The sequence below is a fragment of the Schistocerca piceifrons genome, chromosome 3, assembly GCF_021461385.2.
Source record: "Schistocerca piceifrons isolate TAMUIC-IGC-003096 chromosome 3, iqSchPice1.1, whole genome shotgun sequence".
In the NCBI taxonomy this organism is placed as follows: Eukaryota; Metazoa; Arthropoda; class Insecta; order Orthoptera; family Acrididae; genus Schistocerca; species Schistocerca piceifrons.
Window position 1 is genome coordinate 343,932,826 of NC_060140.1, and position 11,395 is coordinate 343,944,220.

An 11,395-nucleotide genomic window follows, 5' to 3' on the forward strand; every position below is an offset into this window, starting at 1 on the left:
AACCGCGCGAGAGAGAGAGAGTGAGAACCGCGCGAGAGAGAGAGAGTGAGAACCGCGCGAGAGAGAGAGAGTGAGAACCGCGCGAGAGAGAGAGAGTGAGAACCGCGCGAGAGAGAGAGAGTGAGAACGCGCGAGAGAGAGAGAGTGAGAACCGCGCGAGAGAGAGAGAGTGAGAACCGGCGAGAGAGAGAGAGTGAGAACCGCGCGAGAGAGAGAGAGTGAGAACCGCGCGAGAGAGAGAGAGTGAGAACCGCGCGAGAGAGAGAGTGAGAACCGCGCGAGAGAGAGAGAGTGAGAACCGCGCGAGAGAGAGAGAGTGAGAACCGCGCGAGAGAGAGAGAGTGAGAACCGCGCGAGAGAGAGAGAGTGAGAACCGCGCGAGAGAGAGAGAGTGAGAACCGCGCGAGAGAGAGAGAGTGAGAACCGCGCGAGAGAGAGAGAGTGAGAACCGCGCGAGAGAGAGAGAGTGAGAACCGCGCGAGAGAGAGAGAGTGAGAACCGCGCGAGAGAGAGAGAGTGAGAACCGCGCGAGAGAGAGAGAGTGAGAACCGCGCGAGAGAGAGAGAGTGAGAACCGCGCGAGAGAGAGAGAGTGAGAACCGCGCGAGAGAGAGAGAGTGAGAACCGCGCGAGAGAGAGAGAGTGAGAACCGCGCGAGAGAGAGAGAGTGAGAACCGCGCGAGAGAGAGAGAGTGAGAACCGCGCGAGAGAGAGAGAGTGAGAACCGCGCGAGAGAGAGAGAGTGAGAACCGCGCGAGAGAGAGAGAGTGAGAACCGCGCGAGAGAGAGAGAGTGAGAACCGCGCGAGAGAGAGAGAGTGAGAACCGCGCGAGAGAGAGAGAGTGAGAACCGCGCGAGAGAGAGAGAGTGAGAACCGCGCGAGAGAGAGAGAGTGAGAACCGCGCGAGAGAGAGAGAGTGAGAACCGCGCGAGAGAGAGAGAGTGAGAACCGCGCGAGAGAGAGAGAGTGAGAACCGCGCGAGAGAGAGAGAGTGAGAACCGCGAGAGAGAGAGAGTGAGAACCGCGCGAGAGAGAGAGAGTGAGAACCGCGCGAGAGAGAGAGAGTGAGAACCGCGCGAGAGAGAGAGAGTGAGAACCGCGAGAGAGAGAGAGTGAGAACCGCGAGAGAGAGAGAGTGAGAACCGCCGAGAGAGAGAGAGTGAGAACCGCCGAGAGAGAGAGAGTGAGAACCGCGAGAGAGAGAGAGTGAGAACCGCGAGAGAGAGAGAGTGAGAACCGCGAGAGAGAGAGAGTGAGAACCGCGAGAGAGAGAGAGTGAGAACCGCGAGAGAGAGAGAGTGAGAACCGCGAGAGAGAGAGAGTGAGAACCGCGAGAGAGAGAGAGTGAGAACCGCGAGAGAGAGAGAGTGAGAACCGCGAGAGAGAGAGAGTGAGAACCGCGAGAGAGAGAGAGTGAGAACCGCGAGAGAGAGAGAGTGAGAACCGCGAGAGAGAGAGAGTGAGAACCGCGAGAGAGAGAGAGTGAGAACCGCGAGAGAGAGAGAGTGAGAACCGCGAGAGAGAGAGAGTGAGAACCGCGAGAGAGAGAGAGTGAGAACCGCGAGAGAGAGAGAGTGAGAACCGCGAGAGAGAGAGAGTGAGAACCGCGAGAGAGAGAGAGTGAGAACCGCGAGAGAGAGAGAGTGAGAACCGCGAGAGAGAGAGAGTGAGAACCGCGAGAGAGAGAGAGTGAGAACCGCGAGAGAGAGAGAGTGAGAACCGCGAGAGAGAGAGAGTGAGAACCGCGAGAGAGAGAGAGTGAGAACCGCGAGAGAGAGAGAGTGAGAACCGCGAGAGAGAGAGAGTGAGAACCGCGAGAGAGAGAGAGTGAGAACCGCGAGAGAGAGAGAGTGAGAACCGCGAGAGAGAGAGAGTGAGAACCGCGAGAGAGAGAGAGTGAGAACCGCGAGAGAGAGAGAGTGAGAACCGCGAGAGAGAGAGAGTGAGAACCGCGAGAGAGAGAGAGTGAGAACCGCGAGAGAGAGAGAGTGAGAACCGCGAGAGAGAGAGAGTGAGAACCGCGAGAGAGAGAGAGTGAGAACCGCGAGAGAGAGAGAGTGAGAACCGCGAGAGAGAGAGAGTGAGAACCGCGAGAGAGAGAGAGTGAGAACCGCGAGAGAGAGAGAGTGAGAACCGCGAGAGAGAGAGAGTGAGAACCGCGAGAGAGAGAGAGTGAGAACCGCGAGAGAGAGAGAGTGAGAACCGCGAGAGAGAGAGAGTGAGAACCGCGAGAGAGAGAGAGTGAGAACCGCGAGAGAGAGAGAGTGAGAACCGCGAGAGAGAGAGAGTGAGAACCGCGAGAGAGAGAGAGTGAGAACCGCGAGAGAGAGAGAGTGAGAACCGCGAGAGAGAGAGAGTGAGAACCGCGAGAGAGAGAGAGTGAGAACCGCGAGAGAGAGAGAGTGAGAACCGCGAGAGAGAGAGAGTGAGAACCGCGAGAGAGAGAGAGTGAGAACCGCGAGAGAGAGAGAGTGAGAACCGCGAGAGAGAGAGAGTGAGAACCGCGAGAGAGAGAGAGTGAGAACCGCGAGAGAGAGAGAGTGAGAACCGCGAGAGAGAGAGAGTGAGAACCGCGAGAGAGAGAGAGTGAGAACCGCGAGAGAGAGAGAGTGAGAACCGCGAGAGAGAGAGAGTGAGAACCGCGAGAGAGAGAGAGTGAGAACCGCGAGAGAGAGAGAGTGAGAACCGCGAGAGAGAGAGAGTGAGAACCGCGAGAGAGAGAGAGTGAGAACCGCGAGAGAGAGAGAGTGAGAACCGCGAGAGAGAGAGAGTGAGAACCGCGAGAGAGAGAGAGTGAGAACCGCGAGAGAGAGAGAGTGAGAACCGCGAGAGAGAGAGAGTGAGAACCGCGAGAGAGAGAGAGTGAGAACCGCGAGAGAGAGAGAGTGAGAACCGCGAGAGAGAGAGAGTGAGAACCGCGAGAGAGAGAGAGTGAGAACCGCGAGAGAGAGAGAGTGAGAACCGCGAGAGAGAGAGAGTGAGAACCGCGAGAGAGAGAGAGTGAGAACCGCGAGAGAGAGAGAGTGAGAACCGCGAGAGAGAGAGAGTGAGAACCGCGAGAGAGAGAGAGTGAGAACCGCGAGAGAGAGAGAGTGAGAACCGCGAGAGAGAGAGAGTGAGAACCGCGAGAGAGAGAGAGTGAGAACCGCGAGAGAGAGAGAGTGAGAACCGCGAGAGAGAGAGAGTGAGAACCGCGAGAGAGAGAGAGTGAGAACCGCGAGAGAGAGAGAGTGAGAACCGCGAGAGAGAGAGAGTGAGAACCGCGAGAGAGAGAGAGTGAGAACCGCGAGAGAGAGAGAGTGAGAACCGCGAGAGAGAGAGAGTGAGAACCGCGAGAGAGAGAGAGTGAGAACCGCGAGAGAGAGAGAGTGAGAACCGCGAGAGAGAGAGAGTGAGAACCGCGAGAGAGAGAGAGTGAGAACCGCGAGAGAGAGAGAGTGAGAACCGCGAGAGAGAGAGAGTGAGAACCGCGAGAGAGAGAGAGTGAGAACCGCGAGAGAGAGAGAGTGAGAACCGCGAGAGAGAGAGAGTGAGAACCGCGAGAGAGAGAGAGTGAGAACCGCGAGAGAGAGAGAGTGAGAACCGCGAGAGAGAGAGAGTGAGAACCGCGAGAGAGAGAGAGTGAGAACCGCGAGAGAGAGAGAGTGAGAACCGCGAGAGAGAGAGAGTGAGAACCGCGAGAGAGAGAGAGTGAGAACCGCGAGAGAGAGAGAGTGAGAACCGCGAGAGAGAGAGAGTGAGAACCGCGAGAGAGAGAGAGTGAGAACCGCGAGAGAGAGAGAGTGAGAACCGCGAGAGAGAGAGAGTGAGAACCGCGAGAGAGAGAGAGTGAGAACCGCGAGAGAGAGAGAGTGAGAACCGCGAGAGAGAGAGAGTGAGAACCGCGAGAGAGAGAGAGTGAGAACCGCGAGAGAGAGAGAGTGAGAACCGCGAGAGAGAGAGAGTGAGAACCGCGAGAGAGAGAGAGTGAGAACCGCGAGAGAGAGAGAGTGAGAACCGCGAGAGAGAGAGAGTGAGAACCGCGAGAGAGAGAGAGTGAGAACCGCGAGAGAGAGAGAGTGAGAACCGCGAGAGAGAGAGAGTGAGAACCGCGAGAGAGAGAGAGTGAGAACCGCGAGAGAGAGAGAGTGAGAACCGCGAGAGAGAGAGAGTGAGAACCGCGAGAGAGAGAGAGTGAGAACCGCGAGAGAGAGAGAGTGAGAACCGCGAGAGAGAGAGAGTGAGAACCGCGAGAGAGAGAGAGTGAGAACCGCGAGAGAGAGAGAGTGAGAACCGCGAGAGAGAGAGAGTGAGAACCGCGAGAGAGAGAGAGTGAGAACCGCGAGAGAGAGAGAGTGAGAACCGCGAGAGAGAGAGAGTGAGAACCGCGAGAGAGAGAGAGTGAGAACCGCGAGAGAGAGAGAGTGAGAACCGCGAGAGAGAGAGAGTGAGAACCGCGAGAGAGAGAGAGTGAGAACCGCGAGAGAGAGAGAGTGAGAACCGCGAGAGAGAGAGAGTGAGAACCGCGAGAGAGAGAGAGTGAGAACCGCGAGAGAGAGAGAGTGAGAACCGCGAGAGAGAGAGAGTGAGAACCGCGAGAGAGAGAGAGTGAGAACCGCGAGAGAGAGAGAGTGAGAACCGCGAGAGAGAGAGAGTGAGAACCGCGAGAGAGAGAGAGTGAGAACCGCGAGAGAGAGAGAGTGAGAACCGCGAGAGAGAGAGAGTGAGAACCGCGAGAGAGAGAGAGTGAGAACCGCGAGAGAGAGAGAGTGAGAACCGCGAGAGAGAGAGAGTGAGAACCGCGAGAGAGAGAGAGTGAGAACCGCGAGAGAGAGAGAGTGAGAACCGCGAGAGAGAGAGAGTGAGAACCGCGAGAGAGAGAGAGTGAGAACCGCGAGAGAGAGAGAGTGAGAACCGCGAGAGAGAGAGAGTGAGAACCGCGAGAGAGAGAGAGTGAGAACCGCGAGAGAGAGAGAGTGAGAACCGCGAGAGAGAGAGAGTGAGAACCGCGAGAGAGAGAGAGTGAGAACCGCGAGAGAGAGAGAGTGAGAACCGCGAGAGAGAGAGAGTGAGAACCGCGAGAGAGAGAGAGTGAGAACCGCGAGAGAGAGAGAGTGAGAACCGCGAGAGAGAGAGAGTGAGAACCGCGAGAGAGAGAGAGTGAGAACCGCGAGAGAGAGAGAGTGAGAACCGCGAGAGAGAGAGAGTGAGAACCGCGAGAGAGAGAGAGTGAGAACCGCGAGAGAGAGAGAGTGAGAACCGCGAGAGAGAGAGAGTGAGAACCGCGAGAGAGAGAGAGTGAGAACCGCGAGAGAGAGAGAGTGAGAACCGCGAGAGAGAGAGAGTGAGAACCGCGAGAGAGAGAGAGTGAGAACCGCGAGAGAGAGAGAGTGAGAACCGCGAGAGAGAGAGAGTGAGAACCGCGAGAGAGAGAGAGTGAGAACCGCGAGAGAGAGAGAGTGAGAACCGCGAGAGAGAGAGAGTGAGAACCGCGAGAGAGAGAGAGTGAGAACCGCGAGAGAGAGAGAGTGAGAACCGCGAGAGAGAGAGAGTGAGAACCGCGAGAGAGAGAGAGTGAGAACCGCGAGAGAGAGAGAGTGAGAACCGCGAGAGAGAGAGAGTGAGAACCGCGAGAGAGAGAGAGTGAGAACCGCGAGAGAGAGAGAGTGAGAACCGCGAGAGAGAGAGAGTGAGAACCGCGAGAGAGAGAGAGTGAGAACCGCGAGAGAGAGAGAGTGAGAACCGCGAGAGAGAGAGAGTGAGAACCGCGAGAGAGAGAGAGTGAGAACCGCGAGAGAGAGAGAGTGAGAACCGCGAGAGAGAGAGAGTGAGAACCGCGAGAGAGAGAGAGTGAGAACCGCGAGAGAGAGAGAGTGAGAACCGCGAGAGAGAGAGAGTGAGAACCGCGAGAGAGAGAGAGTGAGAACCGCGAGAGAGAGAGAGTGAGAACCGCGAGAGAGAGAGAGTGAGAACCGCGAGAGAGAGAGAGTGAGAACCGCGAGAGAGAGAGAGTGAGAACCGCGAGAGAGAGAGAGTGAGAACCGCGAGAGAGAGAGAGTGAGAACCGCGAGAGAGAGAGAGTGAGAACCGCGAGAGAGAGAGAGTGAGAACCGCGAGAGAGAGAGAGTGAGAACCGCGAGAGAGAGAGAGTGAGAACCGCGAGAGAGAGAGAGTGAGAACCGCGAGAGAGAGAGAGTGAGAACCGCGAGAGAGAGAGAGTGAGAACCGCGAGAGAGAGAGAGTGAGAACCGCGAGAGAGAGAGAGTGAGAACCGCGAGAGAGAGAGAGTGAGAACCGCGAGAGAGAGAGAGTGAGAACCGCGAGAGAGAGAGAGTGAGAACCGCGAGAGAGAGAGAGTGAGAACCGCGAGAGAGAGAGAGTGAGAACCGCGAGAGAGAGAGAGTGAGAACCGCGAGAGAGAGAGAGTGAGAACCGCGAGAGAGAGAGAGTGAGAACCGCGAGAGAGAGAGAGTGAGAACCGCGAGAGAGAGAGAGTGAGAACCGCGAGAGAGAGAGAGTGAGAACCGCGAGAGAGAGAGAGTGAGAACCGCGAGAGAGAGAGAGTGAGAACCGCGAGAGAGAGAGAGTGAGAACCGCGAGAGAGAGAGAGTGAGAACCGCGAGAGAGAGAGAGTGAGAACCGCGAGAGAGAGAGAGTGAGAACCGCGAGAGAGAGAGAGTGAGAACCGCGAGAGAGAGAGAGTGAGAACCGCGAGAGAGAGAGAGTGAGAACCGCGAGAGAGAGAGAGTGAGAACCGCGAGAGAGAGAGAGTGAGAACCGCGAGAGAGAGAGAGTGAGAACCGCGAGAGAGAGAGAGTGAGAACCGCGAGAGAGAGAGAGTGAGAACCGCGAGAGAGAGAGAGTGAGAACCGCGAGAGAGAGAGAGTGAGAACCGCGAGAGAGAGAGAGTGAGAACCGCGAGAGAGAGAGAGTGAGAACCGCGAGAGAGAGAGAGTGAGAACCGCGAGAGAGAGAGAGTGAGAACCGCGAGAGAGAGAGAGTGAGAACCGCGAGAGAGAGAGAGTGAGAACCGCGAGAGAGAGAGAGTGAGAACCGCGAGAGAGAGAGAGTGAGAACCGCGAGAGAGAGAGAGTGAGAACCGCGAGAGAGAGAGAGTGAGAACCGCGAGAGAGAGAGAGTGAGAACCGCGAGAGAGAGAGAGTGAGAACCGCGAGAGAGAGAGAGTGAGAACCGCGAGAGAGAGAGAGTGAGAACCGCGAGAGAGAGAGAGTGAGAACCGCGAGAGAGAGAGAGTGAGAACCGCGAGAGAGAGAGAGTGAGAACCGCGAGAGAGAGAGAGTGAGAACCGCGAGAGAGAGAGAGTGAGAACCGCGAGAGAGAGAGAGTGAGAACCGCGAGAGAGAGAGAGTGAGAACCGCGAGAGAGAGAGAGTGAGAACCGCGAGAGAGAGAGAGTGAGAACCGCGAGAGAGAGAGAGTGAGAACCGCGAGAGAGAGAGAGTGAGAACCGCGAGAGAGAGAGTGAGAACCGCGAGAGAGAGAGTGAGAACCGCGAGAGAGAGAGTGAGAACCGCGAGAGAGAGAGAGTGAGAACCGCGAGAGAGAGAGTGAGAACCGCGAGAGAGAGAGTGAGAACCGCGAGAGAGAGAGTGAGAACCGCGAGAGAGAGAGTGAGAACCGCGAGAGAGAGAGTGAGAACCGCGAGAGAGAGAGTGAGAACCGCGAGAGAGAGAGTGAGAACCGCGAGAGAGAGAGTGAGAACCGCGAGAGAGAGAGTGAGAACCGCGAGAGAGAGAGTGAGAACCGCGAGAGAGAGAGTGAGAACCGCGAGAGAGAGAGTGAGAACCGCGAGAGAGAGAGTGAGAACCGCGAGAGAGAGAGTGAGAACCGCGAGAGAGAGAGTGAGAACCGCGAGAGAGAGAGTGAGAACCGCGAGAGAGAGAGTGAGAACCGCGAGAGAGAGAGTGAGAACCGCGAGAGAGAGAGTGAGAACCGCGAGAGAGAGAGTGAGAACCGCGAGAGAGAGAGTGAGAACCGCGAGAGAGAGAGTGAGAACCGCGAGAGAGAGAGTGAGAACCGCGAGAGAGAGAGTGAGAACCGCGAGAGAGAGAGTGAGAACCGCGAGAGAGAGAGTGAGAACCGCGAGAGAGAGAGTGAGAACCGCGAGAGAGAGAGTGAGAACCGCGAGAGAGAGAGTGAGAACCGCGAGAGAGAGAGTGAGAACCGCGAGAGAGAGAGTGAGAACCGCGAGAGAGAGAGTGAGAACCGCGAGAGAGAGAGTGAGAACCGCGAGAGAGAGAGTGAGAACCGCGAGAGAGAGAGTGAGAACCGCGAGAGAGAGAGTGAGAACCGCGAGAGAGAGAGTGAGAACCGCGAGAGAGAGAGTGAGAACCGCGAGAGAGAGAGTGAGAACCGCGAGAGAGAGAGTGAGAACCGCGAGAGAGAGAGTGAGAACCGCGAGAGAGAGAGTGAGAACCGCGAGAGAGAGAGTGAGAACCGCGAGAGAGAGAGTGAGAACCGCGAGAGAGAGAGTGAGAACCGCGAGAGAGAGAGTGAGAACCGCGAGAGAGAGAGTGAGAACCGCGAGAGAGAGAGTGAGAACCGCGAGAGAGAGAGTGAGAACCGCGAGAGAGAGAGTGAGAACCGCGAGAGAGAGAGTGAGAACCGCGAGAGAGAGAGTGAGAACCGCGAGAGAGAGAGTGAGAACCGCGAGAGAGAGAGTGAGAACCGCGAGAGAGAGAGTGAGAACCGCGAGAGAGAGAGTGAGAACCGCGAGAGAGAGAGTGAGAACCGCGAGAGAGAGAGTGAGAACCGCGAGAGAGAGAGTGAGAACCGCGAGAGAGAGAGTGAGAACCGCGAGAGAGAGAGTGAGAACCGCGAGAGAGAGAGTGAGAACCGCGAGAGAGAGAGTGAGAACCGCGAGAGAGAGAGTGAGAACCGCGAGAGAGAGAGTGAGAACCGCGAGAGAGAGAGTGAGAACCGCGAGAGAGAGAGTGAGAACCGCGAGAGAGAGAGTGAGAACCGCGAGAGAGAGAGTGAGAACCGCGAGAGAGAGAGTGAGAACCGCGAGAGAGAGAGTGAGAACCGCGAGAGAGAGAGTGAGAACCGCGAGAGAGAGAGTGAGAACCGCGAGAGAGAGAGTGAGAACCGCGAGAGAGAGAGTGAGAACCGCGAGAGAGAGAGTGAGAACCGCGAGAGAGAGAGTGAGAACCGCGAGAGAGAGAGTGAGAACCGCGAGAGAGAGAGTGAGAACCGCGAGAGAGAGAGTGAGAACCGCGAGAGAGAGAGTGAGAACCGCGAGAGAGAGAGTGAGAACCGCGAGAGAGAGAGTGAGAACCGCGAGAGAGAGAGTGAGAACCGCGAGAGAGAGAGTGAGAACCGCGAGAGAGAGAGTGAGAACCGCGAGAGAGAGAGTGAGAACCGCGAGAGAGAGAGTGAGAACCGCGAGAGAGAGAGTGAGAACCGCGAGAGAGAGAGTGAGAACCGCGAGAGAGAGAGTGAGAACCGCGAGAGAGAGAGTGAGAACCGCGAGAGAGAGAGTGAGAACCGCGAGAGAGAGAGTGAGAACCGCGAGAGAGAGAGTGAGAACCGCGAGAGAGAGAGTGAGAACCGCGAGAGAGAGAGTGAGAACCGCGAGAGAGAGAGTGAGAACCGCGAGAGAGAGAGTGAGAACCGCGAGAGAGAGAGTGAGAACCGCGAGAGAGAGAGTGAGAACCGCGAGAGAGAGAGTGAGAACCGCGAGAGAGAGAGTGAGAACCGCGAGAGAGAGAGTGAGAACCGCGAGAGAGAGAGTGAGAACCGCGAGAGAGAGAGTGAGAACCGCGAGAGAGAGAGTGAGAACCGCGAGAGAGAGAGTGAGAACCGCGAGAGAGAGAGTGAGAACCGCGAGAGAGAGAGTGAGAACCGCGAGAGAGAGAGTGAGAACCGCGAGAGAGAGAGTGAGAACCGCGAGAGAGAGAGTGAGAACCGCGAGAGAGAGAGTGAGAACCGCGAGAGAGAGAGTGAGAACCGCGAGAGAGAGAGTGAGAACCGCGAGAGAGAGAGTGAGAACCGCGAGAGAGAGAGTGAGAACCGCGAGAGAGAGAGTGAGAACCGCGAGAGAGAGAGTGAGAACCGCGAGAGAGAGAGTGAGAACCGCGAGAGAGAGAGTGAGAACCGCGAGAGAGAGAGTGAGAACCGCGAGAGAGAGAGTGAGAACCGCGAGAGAGAGAGTGAGAACCGCGAGAGAGAGAGTGAGAACCGCGAGAGAGAGAGTGAGAACCGCGAGAGAGAGAGTGAGAACCGCGAGAGAGAGAGTGAGAACCGCGAGAGAGAGAGTGAGAACCGCGAGAGAGAGAGTGAGAACCGCGAGAGAGAGAGTGAGAACCGCGAGAGAGAGAGTGAGAACCGCGAGAGAGAGAGTGAGAACCGCGAGAGAGAGAGTGAGAACCGCGAGAGAGAGAGTGAGAACCGCGAGAGAGAGAGTGAGAACCGCGAGAGAGAGAGTGAGAACCGCGAGAGAGAGAGTGAGAACCGCGAGAGAGAGAGTGAGAACCGCGAGAGAGAGAGTGAGAACCGCGAGAGAGAGAGTGAGAACCGCGAGAGAGAGAGTGAGAACCGCGAGAGAGAGAGTGAGAACCGCGAGAGAGAGAGTGAGAACCGCGAGAGAGAGAGTGAGAACCGCGAGAGAGAGAGTGAGAACCGCGAGAGAGAGAGTGAGAACCGCGAGAGAGAGAGTGAGAACCGCGAGAGAGAGAGTGAGAACCGCGAGAGAGAGAGTGAGAACCGCGAGAGAGAGAGTGAGAACCGCGAGAGAGAGAGTGAGAACCGCGAGAGAGAGAGTGAGAACCGCGAGAGAGAGAGTGAGAACCGCGAGAGAGAGAGTGAGAACCGCGAGAGAGAGAGTGAGAACCGCGAGAGAGAGTGAGAACCGCGAGAGAGAGTGAGAACCGCGAGAGAGAGTGAGAACCGCGAGAGAGAGTGAGAACCGCGAGAGAGAGTGAGAACCGCGAGAGAGAGTGAGAACCGCGAGAGAGAGTGAGAACCGCGAGAGAGAGTGAGAACCGCGAGAGAGAGTGAGAACCGCGAGAGAGAGTGAGAACCGCGAGAGAGAGTGAGAACCGCGAGAGAGAGTGAGAACCGCGAGAGAGAGTGAGAACCGCGAGAGAGAGTGAGAACCGCGAGAGAGAGTGAGAACCGCGAGAGAGAGTGAGAACCGCGAGAGAGAGTGAGAACCGCGAGAGAGAGTGAGAACCGCGAGAGAGAGTGAGAACCGCGAGAGAGAGTGAGAACCGCGAGAGAGAGTGAGAACCGCGAGAGAGAGTGAGAACCGCGAGAGAGAGTGAGAACCGCGAGAGAGAGTGAGAACCGCGAGAGAGAGTGAGAACCGCGAGAGAGAGTGAGAACCGCGAGAGAGAGTGAGAACCGCGAGAGAGAGTGAGAACCGCGAGAGAGAGTGAGAACCGCGAGAGAGAGTG

The 11,395-nt window shown here is 57.1% G+C and overlaps 1 protein-coding gene across 1 annotated transcript in view; it reads left to right on the forward strand.

Annotated features, from left to right (window-relative positions):
* The window catches only part of LOC124788644 (trichohyalin-like), a 15,554-nt gene extending 4,709 nt beyond the window's left edge, over window positions 1-10,845 (forward strand). The window contains exon 3 of the mRNA XM_047255914.1: window positions 7,561-10,845. Coding sequence (XP_047111870.1) covers window positions 7,561-10,845 — 3,285 coding nt within the window. The remainder of the gene's footprint in view (window positions 1-7,560) is intronic.
* Window positions 10,846-11,395: the final 550 nt, after the last annotated feature.